The sequence below is a fragment of the Phalacrocorax carbo genome, chromosome 21, assembly GCF_963921805.1.
Source record: "Phalacrocorax carbo chromosome 21, bPhaCar2.1, whole genome shotgun sequence".
NCBI classification, from domain to species: Eukaryota; Metazoa; Chordata; class Aves; order Suliformes; family Phalacrocoracidae; genus Phalacrocorax; species Phalacrocorax carbo.
In genome coordinates, this window is record NC_087533.1 from 8,466,805 (window position 1) to 8,484,888 (window position 18,084).

Below are 18,084 nucleotides of genomic sequence, written 5' to 3' on the forward strand. Positions count from 1 at the left end.
CACTACAAAAACAGAGGCGGCTCCTCCTCTGCAGTACAAACGGCGGCCGTCTCCCCGAAACGCCAGCATGTCGGTGTTTCCCCCACCCCGCGAAAAGCCCTGAGGTGCAGAGTTAAAACATTTAAAATCGAGACGCTAGCTGTGGAGGACTACGCTGCTGGTATTTTTACAAACATTAAAAGGTAACTTTGAAGGGTTGGGGTTTGGGTTTTTTTTATACATATACTCAGTAAGAAATAGATTGAGCTTTTTTTGCCATTGAGTTCTTAAAATCCCGCTGGGCTCAGCGTTAATGCCGCGAGGGGTGCCACTTGGCCTCCCGGTAGCTGTCTCTCCGGTAGTCGTAGTCGTGGCTCCAGCCGTCCCGGTGCCTGTCCTCGTAGGCAGGCTCCTCTCGGCTGCCCCTGTAGTGGTGCTCGGGGCCGGCATCGTGCCCCCTCTCCTCAAAGCCGTACTCCTCCCTCTTGCCCCTGCAGTAGTCGGGCCCGCGCTCCCCGAAGCGCTGCTCGCGGCCAAAGTGCCTGCCGTCCGGGTGGTAGGGGTGGGCGCTGAGCCGGGCCTTGTGCGGCGCCGGCGCCTCTGCGCGCCGCGGCATCTGGGAGGCCGGCACGGGGTGAAAGGCGTGAGGAGCCGGCTGGTAGCCAGGCAGGGCGAAGCCGGGCTGCTTGTACTTCCCGCTGAACGCAGGCTGCTGCCACATCTGGAAAGAGAAGAGAAGAGAAGGGCCGGTGGATTTGCTGCGCTCGCTTCCCGCCGGGGCGCGGGGGCCAGAGGAACGCTAACCCCCGTGCTGGCCTCTGAACTGCACGTTAATCACCCTGTAAATACAGGGGGAAATGGAATTTTTTGGTTCGGCAATGAGACTACACGCCAACTCAGCAACGGCTATTACCGACCGCTTCCTCTACAGCTGAGCTCCTAAAGCTCCAAGCCCTCCCCGACTAACCACCTCGGCAGCCGGAGCCACGAGCCTCCTGGAACTGGCATTTCAGCCCTCTAAAAGCCTATCCCCACAGCCCCTCGCAGATGTTACAGGAAACAAGAACTCAAAATCAGAGGCGAGACTGTCAGCCGTGGCCAACTGCAGGGTCGGACGCTATTAGGGCAAGCGAAGAGCTTACCGCTGCTTGTCTCTGGAGGTGGTCAGCAGGCGGCAGGGACCTCTGCGCCGAGGAGAATCCTGCTGCTATACTGTCAGAGCTCCTGTCGTATCTGCAGGAAGGAACGATAAGCAATTTTAGCCTGAAGCGCCAGACCATCACAGTCCAGTTTGCATCCCAGCTGTGTTTCTCCCGTTAGAAACAGAGCAACCGTCCGATCGTCAGCCAGAACTCGCCGCCGCGGTCAGAAACACGCGTTGTGCGTCCGGCAGCGCTCTCCCTGCCTCACCTCGCCCGTGCGCATACGAAAACCCGACGCGATTCCTTCTGCCCCGAGGACACTGGGCAGCGGGAACGCACGTACTCGCTCCATGGGGAAGAAAGGCCAAATGGCGCTTGCGGAGAGAGGCGGGAGCGCAGCACGCCGTGCCACCGCCGTTCTCCGCGGGCGGGACTCGTACCTGCTGCAGTTTGACGCCGGCTGCGGCACGCCGGGAGGGCTGGCGTTGGCAGATCCGTGCGGGGAGCAGGACGGATTGCCATCCTGAGACGCGTGACTGCTCCCTGAGGAGAAACAAGCATTTCACGAGACTGACAAACACCAGGGAGAGGAACTGGGGTATGAAGTGAACCTGCAAGGCACTAACAGTCTCCATGTGCTTAATTAGCCCTCGGAAAGGTCCCCTGCTGAGGGACAGGGAGCAGAGCACACCCCTGCTCCACACCTTCCTGCTACGAAATCACCAGCTACCAGGAAAGCGACCGTTAGGCGAGAAGCACGTGCGATTTAACCACGTAAATGTGGACCTGTCCAAATCTGGGAGGGGGATGCCGGCGGTAGATTTGCTTTGTCTCTAGTAACTGGGTTATTTTTGGTGGGTACCTGATCGGAACTGAATTTTGATGGGCCTTCCGTACAGTTTGATCCCGTTAAGCAGGCTCAATCCGTAAGGGACAGATTCTTCGTGTTTGAAATTCACGAACGCGAACTGCTTGGGTCTCCCATCTCTGTCCTTGGGGATTTTAACCTTAATGACCGGACCTGCCTGCAAATCAAGAGACAAAAGGCCTTTGAGAAAACCAGAGCGGCTCTCCAAAAAGTTGCAGTTTTCTAAAAAGACATTTAAATAAAACAAGGGAAATAAACCAAGTGATTCTTAAGGACGCAGAGAGAGATCGCAGCGTGCATGAGCGTTCTGCCACCCGCTGCGAGGCTCGGAGGTGCTCAGGCGCCGTTTCGGGGGAGGCAGCAGGGCGCAGGTGTTGGGGGGGTGCCAGGTTTGGGGTGGGGGGAGCGTGGGGTGCGCGCAGGGGTCGTGGGACGGATTGGGGAGGGGGTGAATCTACGACATGGAGCTGAGGTGCGCGGGGAGGGGGGGGGTGAGCTTGGGGATGGGAGCGGGGAGAGCCCGGGGGCACCGGGAGGAGGTCGGGGGGGTGCGTGAGGTGCTGGGGGCGCGGCGGGGGGGTGAGGGCGGTCTGTCCGGCGCCCAGCGGAAGCGTGTCCTCCGGCGGCCGCCGTACCCGCCCCGCCCCGCCATGGCGGCCGCGGCCTCCCCGCCCTCCCCCGGTACAAAGCGCGGCCCGGCGGGGCGGCGGCGCCGCAGGCGGCCGTACCTGGTGGAACAGCTCGAAGATGAGCTCCTCGGTGACCTTGGGGTCCAGGTTCCCCACGAAGAGGGTCCGGTCGGCCTCGGCCGCCGCCGCCCCCATGGCCGCGGCCGGGCAGCCCGCGCTAGCCGGCGCCCACCCTCGCCTCTGCGCAGGCGCCGATCGGCGCGGGGTGGTGCGTCACGTGCGTGCCCCGCCCCTTCCGGCGCGGCGGACCCGGATGAGGAAGAGGCGGAGGAGGAGGAGGGTGGTGGTGTGGCGGTCTCGGAGCGGTGGGGCCGGTGCTCGGCTCGGGGGGCTGCGGGCCGGGGGGCGGCGGGGGTCCCGCCCGCGACTCGAGTGGAGAGGGAAGGAGGGAGCTGCGGGGGGGGGGCCGGCCCGCGAGGCGGCTTCCTCCCGCCGCCCGCTCCCTCCGGGCCTCCCGGCTGAGTAACGCCCGCAAACGATAAGCCCTGTCGGTGGTCACGGCGTCACTCGGCGCGTCAGCTGTGACGCCGAGCCCGGTGCGGCGCCGAGCCCTTGGGAGGCAGCGCTGCAATGTTCGGGTTTTCCCATTTTCCCTGTTTTTTTTCCCACGTCCTGCGAGCAGCCCTCAAACGGAGCGGTCCCGATAAGCGCCACCCCTTAAACCCCGCGGTACAGGGTAAAAACCCCCTCCGTTACCCGTTTGCAGACGGGCAAGCCTCGCAGAGGATCCCGGAGAGCCGTGCAACCGCGGTGGGAAACCGTGGGCGCCCGGCCTTGGGGCTTCTCACCTTTTTCTCTCCTCCAAGGCGCTGCTTCAGGAGCCCAGCAGTGCCCGTGGGGCCACCTCCCCTCTCGCTGCGAGCGGGGTTAGCTCCAGAGCAGAGCGTCAGACGTCGTCGCCTTGGGCCCTCAAAGCACCGCAAGGAGAGGCGGCGTAGGTGAAGCCGGCTGGGGAACCGTGCGTTCCGTGCCGCCGGTCGGTTTTATTGCCGTGGTGCGCTGGTTTGGTGTGCTTCCCCGACGGCTGCCTCCCCGGGCAGGCTCCGCCATTAAACTTTGGCGGGAAGGGGGCACTTTTGGGTTCCCGTTGGGGTAGAGCGCCGGACAGTCGCCTCCTGGCTACTTTACTGCCCCAATTATTTTGGAGACTAGCTCCCCTCTCCACGTCGTTCAATCAAGCACCGCTCCTCCCAGCAACTGTAATCCCCTGGTTGTTTCAGAAGATGCGGGATGCAAAACGGGGGTATTTTCCATCTGGAAAAAATTTGAAAGGGGAAGTTGAACCTTCATTTTTCATTAGATTCCAGCGCGTTATGGCAGATCCTATTTTCTTGTTAATTAGGCGCTGTTCATTTTCTTCACTTCATTACTTACTACCGCACCTAGAATTTATATTCATTTGGTTTAATCGTGTTCGCCTGGTTAAATTCTAAACAGTTACTCATTCAGAAAGGAAATTATTACCTCGCTCTGCCAGGACTTCCACTTTGCCTTAATTTCCCCGGAGCCTCGTTTACTTCCCTCTGCTTTTTTTTTTTCCTTCGCCTCCTCACTGGGTCCCCCTGGGCTCGGCTGGGAGCGCGTGCGTGGCGTTCGTGCCGGCGTCACCTTGCTCCGCACGCGTCGTGGCCGTGCGTGGTGGGCCATACGCCGCCGCGCTCCGCCGGAGCCGCCGAAGGAGCGGCCTCACGCCCTGGCCTTGGCCTCCCATCTGGGTTAACTACTCTTAAGCTGTAGATCCCCCACACTGCCGTCAGCGCCGCCGGCAGAATACCGCCCAGGCTGTCAATGGCTCCTGGCAGGCTGCAGCAGAAGGGTAATTGTCGCTACAAGCTCCTCCGCGAAGGGAATCGTTGTGCTTTTTGAACAGACCATAAAAAATCCCCAGCGATGCTGATGTTCGAACAGTTAAACAGCGATTAAAGGCGCTGGCGCTGCAGGACCCGGGCATGTTATCTCCCGAGAACACGTCAGCAGCTGCTGAATTCCTGCCGCTACTGCGCTGCGCCGGAGCGCTTGCGTTACATTCAGCCTTAACCGGCGGGCAGCCGAGGTCCTGAGCTGCCTCCGAGCCCCGTTTCTTGGAGCTGGGCAGCGAGGGGGTTCCTGGCGGGGCTGAAAACCCGTGCCGCTCGCACGGGGCGTCCCGGTGGCGCCGGGGCGGCTGCGCCACACGGGGCTGGAGGTGGTGGTGTCACCGACGGTGTCCTCGTCTCACTGGTGCCGTGGCTCCGCTGGCTGCTTCTGGGGCCGCATACAGTTACGCCTGATAACGTTGCTAAGCTGTACCGGGACAAATGTCTCCCTACAGCCCTAAAAACTTCAGCGGGTCAGGGTTTTTTATTAAACTCTTACCGAGAAACTAAAAGGCAGCCGGGCGGAGAGGAGGCCGAGCCCGTCCGGTCCCTACTGGGGCTCGTGGGGCGCTGTGGAGCTTGGCTGGCACTTGTGGACCCTGACTCATTTCAGCCCATTCCTGGGCGGGGTTGCCCTCTCTCTCTCGCTTTATGCCAACCTCTTTTGTCAGAAGAAATACATTTTGTGACAGGGCTCTGTGTCTATCTACATCTGCGTCTTTCCAGCGAGAAAATTTCCTCTTTCCCTATTTCCTTTCACTCTTGAACCAGAACTACCCCAAAAGAGAACTGGCGGGGGGGCGGGGAGCAGCTTCCGCAACAAATCCCACACATTTACTTTAAAGAACTGCTGAGAACCGGGGTGCGTTGCGTGTGCTAATATTAACAACTAGTAAAAATGTCTAGGCTCGAGTGTCTCGAAACTGAATCTGTGGTATGTCGCAGGTCCGGCTGTCCGTGACGGCCGGCGAAGAGCTGAACGTGGCCAGCGGCGCGTTGAGCTGGAGGAGGCCGCTGTGGGGAGAGCGTCGCTTCCGTCAGCCGAGCCCTTCTGCGGTGCTCCCGCGTCCGTGCCGGCACCTGGCGGGTACGTGTCGCTGTTGGGCTGCGCTGTTTCGGTTTTACACGCGAAACAATTTCTACAGGTTCACTGAGAGGACCCGCAGGAGCTCTTGGTTCCGTGAGCGCTGGGGGTTGTCTGGGTGCGAGGCATGCTGCTCCCCCGGCAGCATCCTTTTTCCCCCTAATTCCCCAGACGGAGCGCACGGAATTTGTCCAGAAACCAGAAAGGGGACTGGGTTTGGACAACCTCACTGCCTTTGCAGCCCAGCTTTTTCCCCGTAAGCGTGGGTTTTGGTCACAGAAAAGCACATCACGGCTGCTGTGCGGGGCGGAGGGAGGGAAGCTGCTCAGAAGCCCTGCTCTGACTCAGAGGATGGCAGGGAAGGGGCTTGGGTGCAATTCCTCTTTCGGGGCTGGGGCTGGGGCGAGCCGGCGGGGTTACCCTGAGCCCGGGCTGCTGGCCTGCAGCCGGGGCTCCGAGCGCTGGTGCTGTGCCTCCCACATAAATCCCAGCCACGGACAGACTCTGTTAGGGCTCTCGCAAGTTTATTTGCTTTCAGGTGAAGGGGCATGGGGCCGCAGGTTACATCAGCAGGGCTTTCTGAAGCCAGACACACTGCTCTTTCCCTCCCCGGTGCCCCACTGCTACCCGGTGCTGGAGGCGCGCCTCCGTGCCACAAGGCTCAGCACGGCTTCGCAGTCCGTGCGGATGTCGCCGGGCAGGTACGGCTGGACCTCGCTGAGCTCCACGTCAAAGCCCGCGCCCTCCACGGCTTCCTCCACCGCGTTCCTCTCCAGGTAGAGGCACGAGAAAACCTGCTCATTGAAGGCATAGTAGGTCTCCCGGAGGACGGTCACCATCACCAGGTGCCCGCCCGGCTTCACGAGGGCTCCGATGTTTCGCAGGGCGCTGCGGAAGGTGGCCAGGTCCTTGCAGGCAGCCTCCAGGCAGAGGGTGGAGAGGACGCAGTCAGCAGGAGGCAGGGACACGGGGGCCGTGGGGTTGGCTTTGGTCACGTCGCACTTCAGAACCCGCCTCACCTTCTTTCTCAGTTTCTCCTCTTTCTCAGCCCACTTCTCCCTAGCAGGTAAATAAAGAAATAAACGGATGAAAGCTCGTTACGTGGTTATTTAGCGTCTGTGGCTTCATCTGCGCCGTGGTCGGTGCCAGGGTGGTGGGAAGCCCGACTCACCTGTCCCCTTCCAGCTCACAAACGTATTTCACCACCGGCTGCCAGTCGAAGGCTCCCGCTTCATTCTTCAGCCACCTCTCCAGCTCCCGGCGGTTCTGGTCTGTGTAGTCCAAGGCGATGATCTCCTCGAAGTGCTCGCAAGCGGACAGAAGCTGGTAGATGGTGGGGCCGCAGCCGACGTCTATCAGGGTATCGCCCCTCAGCCCGCCTGGTGCCGAGCGTGGGGAAGACCGTCGCGGTGAGGACAGACACCTCGCGCTGCGCTGCCCCTAGCCCAGAAACGCGATCCCAAGTGCAGGGACCCGCGGCGCAGCCCCGGCCCCCCAGCGCCGGGGCTCTCCAGCAGCAGCCCAGCCCAGGGCAGCTCCTGCGGCCGGTTCGGAGCCCCCAGCCCACCCACGGGCAGTGCCTGCTTCTGGAGCGAGACGCCAACCCCGTACCCGGCGCTGGCCGCGGCTGTTACTTCCAGAAGCTGCGGAGCAGCTCCAGCTGGCGATACCCTGTGCACGTAGGTAGACGTGCATGCGTATACGTGTAAAAAGAAGCCAGCGAGCGTGCGTGTGCGTGTGTATAGCATGTAGCTCGCTGTGCGTTGGGGCACGCCCCACGCAGTGTGCCGCCCAAGGGCAGCCCTGCAAATGGCGCCGTTTGGCTTCGCCCGGCACCCTGGGGAGGGAGGAACTCACCCGAGGAGAACATTTTAAACAGGGCCCTCAGGTTTTGCATCAGGAACGTGTTTGGCTGTCCCTGGCTGTCGCTCAAGGTGTAAAATTCTTTCAAATACTCCCGAGGGTTGAAACTCTGCTGGTAAACCTCTGCCTCGGTGAAGACCGCGGGAGCGTCCATCCTGCCAGGAGCAAGCTCCGCTGCTGCTCCTCCCACAGTACGGCTGCGTAGCCCCCGTCGTGCTTTCGGTTTAACCTCCCTCCTGCGCCCTCTGCTCCGGCGCCGGCCGCACGCGCCCCAGTCTGCAAGCGCTGCTGCCTCTTGCTCTCTGCTTTTGCACCGAGCTTTACTTCTTCCGTAACAACTCGCTGTTGAACTGCCCCGCCAGCAGCACCTGAGCCGCACGATTCCCTGCACGAATGACCGTAATTAACGGCAATCCCTGGGATTATGTTACACATCCCTGGCTTTACAGTAATTGACGGCAATAAAGCAGCACGGTGCGAGTCGGTATCACCGGCAGTCGCAGCCCGGCAGCTCTGTAAACGGTATTAGCGTGTCCGACACCTTTGCTCCTTAACGGCAGATTGAAGTCGGCGTCTTCGGTAATGTAACGTGGCAAGGAAGTTTTAAGGCCATTAGATGCCCTGGCAGAGGGCTGTCGGCATCTCCCCCATAGGAAGGAATCGCCGCTTCCAGTCCATGAGAAGCACCCGCCAAAATTCCAGTTCTCTGTCGTTGATTTTGTTGCTTTTATTTTTTTCAGGTTTCCTTTGGAAAACTGCAGTTCCACCTCCTCGCCCCCAAAACCAGACAATTCTCAGCCTTGGCCCCGGGTTCTGCCTCCAGCGCTGGTGCGAGGCCCCGCACCCCTGCCTGCACCATGCCTGAGGGGGGTACCTGCCTGCACCGCGGCCCCTTGCCCGCTGTCCCGGGGTTGGGGAGCAGCGGGGTGCCGCAGCCTCCTTCACCATCCCCGCCACGAAGAGGCAGCAGAGCCCTGCGCTTCTCGCGGCGGCGGGTCCCTGCAGCATCTCGTCCTCTTCCCGCTCGCCCAGCAGCAGCCGAAATGATCAAACAGCTCCTGGCTCATTACTGACTCCGCATCTACGCAGTCGGCCTTTGCTTTTTTTAAAGCCCTGTCGTTAGGAGTGATGGGCGGGTGAGCCGCCGAATCATCCTCAAACTAGTAAGATTTAGGTTAGAACCCGGGGTGATGTTGCTTTGCAAACCCCGCTTGCCGTAGCGTGTGCGTGGCCGGACCTGCTGGTGCGGAGCCAGCTGCTGAAGGTACGCAGCCTGAAAAGGACGACAGCTTGAGAGGTGAACAGGTTAAAGAGGTTTTCTTCTGAGAGCAAAGCCAACAGCAAGCGCTCCCTGCTGCTCCGGTGCTGGGACCCCGGGCTGAAACGCTCTCTAAAGCCACCAGCCCCACGAGAGCCCCCCGGCCATGGCGAGCAGACCCGGGGGCGTCTTCCCATGGGATGTTGGCCCCAAAGCAGACCACGGGCACTCCCAGCCTTGCAGCTGGAAGCGCTGAGATAAATCCGATTGATGCCAGGGGTTTTGACCCTGACACCTGAAATCTCAGCACGGCAATGGGAATGGTGGGTGGAGGAGAGGAGAATTTACCCCCTGGTAAATCCTTGGAGCTGGCACGCTGTACCCGTCTCACCCCCGCCGCTCACGCACGCCAGGCTGCGAGGGCATGCTTCCACGAACACGCCAGCGGCAAAGCTGATGCCGAAAATGAAAATCCGGTGACGCGCCGGCCTGTGCCCCCAGGGAAAGCGCCAGGGGTGGGAATGAGCAGCAACGCCGCCCTGCCACGGCGGGGTGACCCAGCGGGGGTCAGCCCTGTGCCGAGGGTCGCCAAGTTTGCAGCAGGGCTCTGGGAGCCGCCTGAGCCCCCAGGCCGAGCCTAACGGCACGTGCCCTTGCCCGGGTCTGCATTTATTACTTTTAAAGACCGCGGGCTGAGGTGTGTAAAGCAGCGTAGCCCTGCAGCCGGCAGCAGCCCAGGGGCTTTGGCCCGTTTCTGGTGCCATTTGCCGGCTCAGCGCTTGCGTTTCAGTCCATAGAGCCTGGTTTCGCTCATTGGATGGCACGGTTTGGGGACAAAAGTGTGACTTTCCAGCACCCAGAGTGCCTCAGAGTATTTATGAGCGGGAACGGCGGAACATCCCCGGGCTAGCAAACCCCTGCTCAGCACAGCTTCTCACCCACGCCACCAGCCTGGCACTTGCACTCGCTGCTCCTGGAAATCGGATGCAGAACCTGCCCCTGCGGCTCCCAGAGCCGGGAGCAGCCCCCGGGCAGCTCTGCCGCTCCCGCTTTTCCGGCTCTATTGAAACCTCAGCCCTAGATGGCTGATTTCCATTTTCCTCTGTACTTTTAGTTCAATCAAAGTGTGTGATTAGGGCTCTGCGGGCTCCATTGTCATCTCTACCTAAGTGCTTCTCTGATTGATATAAACAGCATTTCGATATTTACACTGTGGAACGCATTGCTCTGCCTACTTTCCTGGATGATGCACAAAATTTGCCATTACAGGGAGGAAAAATAACCCCCCAAAAAATACAGAAGTCCCTGCAGAAAGCTGTGGGGAGGGGAGGAGCCCTCCCTGATGGGCCAGGGCTGTGCCCCATCACCTGGCAAGCAGCAGCAGCTGGGGAGGTTATAAAGGCCCAGAGGGCAGGGGGTCTCAGAACCTGCAGCATCTCAAGGTGCCTGTGCCTTGGGCTCTGCGTGGGGGCTGCTGTGAATGTGGCTGGTGCCTGGGAGCCGGTCTGAAAGCGGCTACCTTGTGCCCCGAGGGCAGGATCAGCCCCAGGCTCTGCCTGGGACCTGGGTTTAAGCCTCGGCAGTCCCAGGGCTGGTCCTGGGCTCTGCAGCCAGCAGCACCAGAGTCCCCGGGCCTGCTCCAGCCCCCCGCCATGGACCCTTCCCACCCTCCTGCTGTGTCCTCGTCCCTGGGATCGAGGTAAGCCAGACGTCTGGGCACCGTCGCGTGGCTGAGCTGGGGTGCCTGGGGAAGGGAGGTGCGCTTCGAGTGTGGGAGCAAAAGCACCTCTTTCTCTACGTGTTTTTTACTGGGCTGAGTTTTAGGTGCTCCCTTCCTTCATGTTTGCAGGAATATGTGTAAAGAAAGCACCTGGGAAGTAAATATCTCTAGTCTCAGGTACTTTTTGGAGAAGGGAGCAACTGTTTTTTCGTTGAAAAGACTGGTTGTTTGAAAAAAGTGGATGAAACCTGCTCTTAAAGGAGAACGTGCGCTTATTGTGTGAAACACAACAGCTTCTCAGTTGCTTTTTGCAAACTCCGCGGCTTTCTCTCGCCAGCCTCGTTAGGGAGCTCCTGGGGCGGCTGCGTGTGCGGCAGGACGGCAGCTCTGGAGCGATGCGTCGTAGCTGACAGAGGTCCCGTTAGGGCACCCGCCGGGCGCCCGGCGCTTTTGGTTGGGAGCGTGGTGGTCGGTCGTTTCGGTGGTTGTGGAAACCATTTCAAGGTTTTTTCCTGTGTTTTACTTGGTCAAAATTATTGCACTTCAAGTTTCCCGTCGGACTTGGAGGAATACCCCCCTGCCGCCGTGCCCTTCCCTCTGCCCCCTTCCTCCCGGGGGCAGAAGCAAGCGCAGATGCTCGGCTCGTTTTTCCCTGCTGCATGCGCATCGATGTGATTTGACTTAAATAAATTGCAATTAATAATCAGGCACGCTGCCGGGATCTTGCCGCAGGCCTCGCCTCGCAGCTTTTGCCCCCCGCGAGGCTCCTGCCCGTGGTGGGGAGCGGGAGCAGCGGGGCCCGGCGGCACAGCACGGCACTGGGGACAAAAGATGCCTCTTCCTCCGCGTGGTGCAGAGGATCCCGAACAAAAGGTTCGCGTTCCCCTGCGCTCTTCTCTTTTCTCCTCTCGCTCTCCTTTCTTTCCTCCCGCTCTTCAGCGGAAATTTCAGCAGTTGTTCTTCTGGCTTAAATTTCTCCGTGCTGCAACAAGAAACTAGCAATTAACTGTTATAAGGCTGTTTTACAGTTCTGTGGAAGCCCTTTCCATCCGCTGTGTTTCAAATGGGTATATCTTTTATTCCTAGTTTTCGGGCGTGTAAAACTTTACAGCGTTTGCTGCAAACCTTCATACTTTGCTTTGCAGTTTATTGCTCCCTCTGCAGATATATCTTACTCATAAATAAGGCTTTCGTCTCCGCAGTACTTGACTAGGAACCGCAGTGCCTCCGAGCAGAGTCATTAGCGGGACTTTGCCTCGAAATCGCGGCGGGATTCGTCTCAAAGCTCCGTCTTTCCTTCGCCCGACAGTGCAGAGCTCGGCACGAGAGCCGCAGCCGCAGCAGGTGACGCAGCCAGGTGGTTCGTGCCCCCGGCCAGCAAATCCCTGCGGCTCCGGGAGACGTGGGAGATGGCTCCGGAAAGTGTGGGGGCGAGCGGGCTCTCTGCGCCGGCGTTGCTTCGGGCGCCGAGGTGGCTGAGCGCAGCAAAGAGCTGCTTGTGGGGGCTGATACCTGCGAAGGGGGAAGCGTGTGCTCAAACGCATAGTCTCGGGGCCACGTCCCTCGTGGGTGCAAATCAACCCCGAGCCGGCGGAGCTGAGCTGTATCTACCCGTGCCTGGTCGGCCGCTCTAGGTGGGGAGATTTCTCCCTTTAATGAGGATTGTTTGCAGGTTATTTCTAAAAAGCTCTTCGTTTTCCCTTGATCAGCAACGAATCTGCCCTCAGCTCCCATGGTACGAGGGACAGATAAAGAGGTAGAACCGATGGAGTTGAGGCACCTACGGGCTTAGGTCTGATGTGGACACGCTGGTGCCTGACGACCAGCCCGTAGCTTTTATTTCGATGCGAATGCGAAGCGGGTCTCTCTGTTTTTCTGAAACTCGTAGTCATGTGCTGAGCTTGACATCCCTGAATGTGGCTGATGTTGGCTCAGACGTCCAAAAATCGAGGCGGGCGGCACGCTTGCCAGTGCCCTCGTTCTTTAGCAGGCGAGCCAAAAGCAGCTCGCTGGGTTTTTGGGCAGCGCTGGTTCCGCCCGTGTCTCTGGGAAGGGGATGAGGCGCTCGGTGTCCAGGGGGAGGCACGGGGGGGGACCGGTCCCTGCCGCAGACCCAGGCCAGCCGATGTTTTTCCAGGACTGTCATGACACAAAGGATTTGGAAAGGTGTGGGATATTAATTGCAGCTTTCAGACCCCCGCGTGCTACATGGTAATTTCATTGCGTTACGGTGATAGCGGTTTTAAAAATCGCCCTCCTCCCGTCCCCTTTTAACAAAATACCTCTTGTTTCGCAAAAATGCATTTAGGGCCAATTTGTTTAGAGTCCAGAATGGCAGCAATTAAAGTAGCGTTGTGCATTTGGAATAAATGGAGCGACACTCGTGTAAGCGTGACCTCTGCTGAAACGATGAGACCGGGCGGGGAGGTTTCTGCAGGCAGCAGCGCAGGCCACCGTGCTGCGAGTCACCGAAAACGGGGTGCCTTACATCTCCTCGTGCCTTTGAGCATCCCCGCTGTTGCGTTATTAAAAGCCGCTTTACCGGGGAAAAAATGAGACCTACTTAAAAAAAGCGTGGGTCGTGCGCGTCCGTCCCCGTCGGCCGGGCGCGATGCTCCTCTCGGCTCCCCGGCTCCGGGAGGGACCGGGGCGCGCGTGCTGGCAGGCGCCGCGCTAGCGGATGGTTTATGGGACCATTTGCCGGTGCCGGTACCTGCCGGCAAGCCTCCAAATGTCAGCGTCGGGCGCGGGGAGGCAGGCGATGGGAACAGGTGGGCTGTGTGGATCTCCGGGGCCCCACTAATTCACAGGGAATAAATTAATGACGGGAACGGGGACAAAGTCCCCTTCTGGGTGCAGGTGACTGAGCAATTCCCTTCTGGCAGGCAGAGGGAGGGAGGGAGAGAGACCTGTCATCATCAGACTGCCTTTGATTTTATTGTCTGAGCCAGCCTTAAAGGTATCCTGCCTTCGGCGCTGACTTTGCTCTTGCTCAGGGTTTTGGAAACAGTGCTGAGCCTCACTTAAAATAATGAGCGTCTCTGCTAATTATGCGAGACCAGCTATTTGCGACGCGGGCCGTCCCTTGCATCTTCCCCATAAAGGAATCAGAGGTTTCCTTCACCCCCAGGGAGGCGGGAGGCGTTCAGAGCTACTGACGACACCTTGTCCGTAAATGGTGTAAGCCCGTTTACGCCCAACCAGACCCCGTCCCCGGTCTTTGTAGCAGGCACGGGGTGGGAGCTGGCTCCACGGGGCAGGAGCAGGCCCCGGCAGGCAGCGGGGGGTCTTCCTCAGCCCCCTTCCATTGGCCGCTTCTGTCCCACCTACCTGCAGGAACAAGGGTCGGAGCTGTGCAGGAGGGAAGGTGTGGGTGAAAAGGGCGGTTCTGGTGAGGAACAACGCCAAAAACACTGGGAAAAGGGAAAAAATACAGGAGTGGCACGTGATTAAACAAGCGGTATAACACAGAGAGTCTGTATTGGCATGGTTTTGATTTTGTCTGTGCCACCCTTACAGGATTCCCGAGTTAGCCTTGGGAAAAGCAGTAGAGTATTTTTGATGTCCGGTGAAGACTTTTCCTATAGCAGCTGTACTAGAGGGATTATATTTTCAACGTGCGACTCGCCTGGCAGGGGGAAGGGCAGCGGAGACCTGCCGTGTTACCCTTGCGCTCGTTAGACTTGCTGGGAAATTTCACGGGTGCGCTCGTACTCCAGGCGCTGCCGGGTCTCCCCGACGCTGAAACCGCCCTCCCTCCGGGGAAAGCGATGCTCGGGGCCGCCGTGCCGCAGCAAGGGTGCAATGCAGGGTGTGCAAAGGAGAGCGGCTCTTTTATTAATTGCGTGCCTGCCTACGATTATCGCCAGCGCTTACAGTGGGAGCAGCCGGCCCTGTACCACGGCTGTTTACAGCTGCAGCTGGCTGTTAAGGATGTCGGTGAGTGAAGTCGCTTGGATTAATGCGTAATTATTAACTGGGAGATGCGAACCTATAACTGGCTCGGAGGGAAGCGGTGGCTGGTCAGAGCCGCGCCGCGGGAGGCAGGGAGCGCGGGGCCCTCTCCGACGCTGCCTCTAGGAAGCACTCTGATCTCAGGGAAACCGCCGCCGCGCTCCCCAAAACGGGGGGAAGCGTAACGCTGCCGAGCACGCGCGGCTTCAGCAGCGTCCGCAAAGCGCTTTCGTGGAGACCCTTGGCTTGGGAGCGGGAGAGAAGCGTGGTTGAGGGGTGCACCCCGTTGCAGAAGAGCTTGGGACTCAGCTGCTAGTCTTCAGCCTGAGGGGGATGCGGAGATGTGTGCCGTAGGGGATGGACCTGCCTGGGCCCAGAGCTGGGAACCCCTTCCCAAGTGGGGGCTCCCCTCCGAAACAGGGGTGCGTGGCACGGGGCGAAAGCCGGTCTCGGAGGCTGCGGTTAGCGATGGAGCGCGGCGCCCGACGGGATCGGGGGGACAGTGGTTACCGGGGCACGTTGGGCGCCGCGGGCAAGCCCTCTCCCGCTGCCAAAGTGCAGGAGCGACGAGGCTTCCTGGGAGCAGGCTGCTGCTCCCCGGCCCAACGAGCCCGCGCAGATGGCGGGGAGATAAATGACGCCATCTCCGTACTGTAGTGGCTCGGCTGTAATTTCTGAAAGACATTTATTAGAGGCAGCCTTCCCTTTTTCAGGGACTGTGACTCCTCGGGCAGAGGGAATTGCGACAGGGAAGGTGGAAAGCGCAACCCGGTGTTACTGATGAGAGCGGTGCCCAAAACCCCATCCATTCCTCTCCTCCAATTTTCTCCTCTGACAATTTATAGGTTAGTTTGATGCTTGAATAGCTGTGTCTCTCTAGTAATATGTATTCTCCGTAAGTATTCCCCGCTGTGGCATATCCTAAGAGAACTCCATCAAATAATTATCTTCCCTTTTATTTATTCACAGTCTTTTCACTCGATCTGCATCACGATAAAATATTCCAATGGTTTCCTCTTAGCACCGAGCCTTCCCCAGATTGTAAAGTGTATTTATGTACAGTATTAAATCCGCCCTGCGCCGCTCTTCATCTCGGCGCTTTCCTCATCTGATGGTACCGTCAGGCGCTGGCCTCGGCCACCGCCTGCCCCGACACCCTGCGGCACCGGGGCACGAGGGGTCTGCGGGCGGCCACGGACAAGCCGGCGGGATGGAGAAGGGCGGCCCCGCCAGGGAGCCTTCCCCGCTCCCCCCTCGCGCTTCGAGCCGGGGTGTCGCTGCCTCGCAGGGCCGAGTCGCCCGCTGTCAGCAGACGGACGTGACTGCAGGACGGCCGAGTGCAATCAGAGCAGGGAAGAAACCAATAACCTTTTTTTTCCCCTGCTCCGGAGGGACTGAAAGAGCAGCGCTGCTCTTCTCCGAGGACTTGCCGGGTCTCCCCGTGCAGCCGGCTCGGCCGGTGGCCTCTCGGGGAAGGCTGCGTCTCTGAAAAGGGCTCGCCATCCGAGGGGCGGCTTTTTATAGATAAGGCAGGGTATTTAAGGGGGTGATGTGCAGAGTCTGAGCGTTGCCTTCCAATGCCGGTGAGCGTGTAGGGGCCCTCGGAGGAGGCGTGGGCATGCTGCAGCGCGGCCGTCCCCCGTAGCGGGGGGCATCCCTTCCGCACGGGGCAGAGGGTCCGTGTTTGCTTCTGGGAGAATGGCAGCTCTTCCAAAGCAGCGTTTCGAGACGGGTATATCCTCACCTGCCTGTGGATTGTGGTGTGCTGCACGTCAGCCCAATGGGGAGATTTCGGTGTCCCGCAGCTCCATTTCCCGCTTCTAAAAGCCCCCGTGCAGGCGGGCCGTACCTCCCCGAGGTGCTTGGGCAGCATCCCGGCGAGCGCCGGCACCCCTCCGCAGGCGTGAGCGGCCGGCGGTTTTCTGGGCTAAAAGGGCTCATGTTTTGACATTTAAAATCCGTGGCAATGCCGGGCGGTTCCGTTAGGCCAGAAGAGCTCTCCTGCTTTCCGGGGCCGAGGGAGTCAAAGCGGGTTTAACCGCACAGATTTGCTTCCACCGCTCTTTCCAGGTGTGCGAGCGCTTCCCGGGAGCCCGTGCGCCGCGAGGCAGCATCTGTGCTTTCTGCCGCGTCTGGCTGCCGTGACGCAAGGACAGCAGTTAATAAGTTAGTCACGGAGCGACGTAGTGGTGACCGTTCATAATCGTGGCTTTTATTCCCCGCTTTGCCTACAGTCGGCTCGGCTGGTAGGCGGAGAGGCCGGGGAAAGGGGTCGCTCCCAGGAGGGAGACGCCGGGGAGAGGACCGGCCGTGGCGGGGACGATGGCGACCGTGATACTCCTCCTCGCTTGGCGCCGGTACCTCCTTGAGGTGGCTTCCCCTCAAATCCTGGAGAGGCGAGTTCCTAGCAAGGGTTAACTGAGTGTATAAAATTGATTGCGATTTTAGTAATTCAGTATAATCACAGTCTACCAGCAGGTTGCTTTTCCAGCAGGAGGGTTTGGAATTATTTTCTGGAGTTTGCAATATAGAACTTAAATTAAGCCTCAGAAGTCAGAGGAGCTCTGCTGCATCTCTAATGTGGTGCTAAATTCTCAGCAGCACATTCTCTGTATTAAAGCCTTTGCTAGCAATTAGGTTCATTAACTATCACAATACCTTATTTATTACTCGGCATGCCATATGGTTTCCCAGCTAAAGAATGGCACCCGTTCTAGCACAGACCATTTGGCATCATAAAAATGTTAACAAATAATGTTATGGCTCTCAAGGGCAAAAGGGCTCGCTGGGTTGCAGGTCTGAACGGCAGGAGAGAATATGAAAACATTTTTCTTCTATGGCAAAATAAAGAATTCCTCGAGACAGAAGTATTCAAAGAATATCACGCTCGCATCACGCAAATGGGAGTTTTATACATGCCCGTAATGGTTATGTCAATATTTGCAGCAGGCAGCGCTCTCACTCATCTCCTTTCGTTCCCCCCGCTTTCCTCCTCCCTCTGAGCACGGACCTCGTCGGGAGCACCGACGGAGAAGGGCCCACCTCCGTACAAGCCTGCCTCGTCCTACACCGCTTCATTTTTAGCCTTCCTTTTTATCGGCGGCACCGGCTTTCTGCTGTCTGCAGCTCTTGGGGGTCTTCTATGACCGTCTGAGCATCGCCCCCGCAGGAGCGGTTCTGGGCACCGCGGCGAGGCGCTCCGGGTGCCGGCCTCTGTGCGCGGCACTGATTTCCAGACCGCGGAAGGACCTATAAGGGCTGAAGCCCCGCCAGTGGACGGAGCAAACCGGGAGCCTGATCGTGGAGCGTAAAGTTAGGTGTTCTGACCCTGAAAAGAGAAAAAATCTTGGTTGTACGCTTGTTTAGAGCTCTCCGGAGGAGATCGCGAGCTGCGTGCGGCCCGGGCTGCGAGGGTTACGCAGAGCATGCCTGCCCTCGGTTCCTGCTTTCAGCAGGATTAGGATTACGAGAGGCAGGGGCAGCATTTCAGGTCGCAGAGACTCAAAGCTTCTCCTCTTGGGCACTGTGCAGCCAGCACGTACGGAAAATGTACTTTTCCTCTCCTGCTCTGTGACTGGATGCCCCTAGAACAAACCTGTCCAGAGGGTGATTCTGACAAAGTGCAATTTAAATCGGAGCAGTAACGAAAGCATGGATTAAACCAGCCTTGC

At 59.1% G+C, this 18,084-nt stretch overlaps 2 protein-coding genes and 2 long non-coding RNA genes across 5 annotated transcripts; 2 read left to right on the top strand and 2 right to left on the bottom strand.

Moving 5' to 3' along the window:
- Positions 1–140: 140 nt before the first annotated feature.
- RBM7 (RNA binding motif protein 7) lies at positions 141–2,889 on the bottom strand. The gene is made up of 5 exons (XM_064471025.1): positions 2,718–2,889; positions 1,984–2,146; positions 1,562–1,664; positions 1,122–1,212; positions 141–700 (listed from the first exon to the last, which is right to left on the bottom strand). Exons 1-5 carry the CDS (start codon positions 2,811–2,813, stop codon positions 290–292), a joined length of 864 nt encoding a protein of 287 aa, XP_064327095.1. The 5' UTR covers positions 2,814–2,889; the 3' UTR covers positions 141–289.
- A 109-nt stretch (positions 2,890–2,998) lies between these two features.
- LOC135316709 (uncharacterized) lies at positions 2,999–6,294 on the top strand. 2 transcript variants are annotated; one of them, XR_010375976.1, is made up of 4 exons: positions 2,999–3,616; positions 5,480–5,621; positions 5,790–5,874; positions 6,157–6,294. It is a non-coding gene; the product is annotated as an uncharacterized LOC135316709 (long non-coding RNA). The 2 variants fall into 2 exon arrangements; XR_010375975.1 differs by lacking the exon at positions 5,790–5,874 and having other exon boundaries at positions 6,157–6,263.
- On the bottom strand, positions 6,126–7,732 carry NNMT (nicotinamide N-methyltransferase). Its single transcript, XM_064471026.1, has 3 exons — positions 7,476–7,732; positions 6,790–6,997; positions 6,126–6,677 (listed from the first exon to the last, which is right to left on the bottom strand). Exons 1-3 carry the CDS (start codon positions 7,633–7,635, stop codon positions 6,242–6,244), a joined length of 804 nt encoding a protein of 267 aa, XP_064327096.1. The 5' UTR covers positions 7,636–7,732; the 3' UTR covers positions 6,126–6,241.
- On the top strand, positions 7,590–9,957 carry LOC135316710 (uncharacterized). The gene is made up of 2 exons (XR_010375977.1): positions 7,590–7,672; positions 8,222–9,957. It is a non-coding gene; the product is annotated as an uncharacterized LOC135316710 (long non-coding RNA).
- The last annotated feature ends 8,127 nt before the right edge of the window (positions 9,958–18,084 follow it).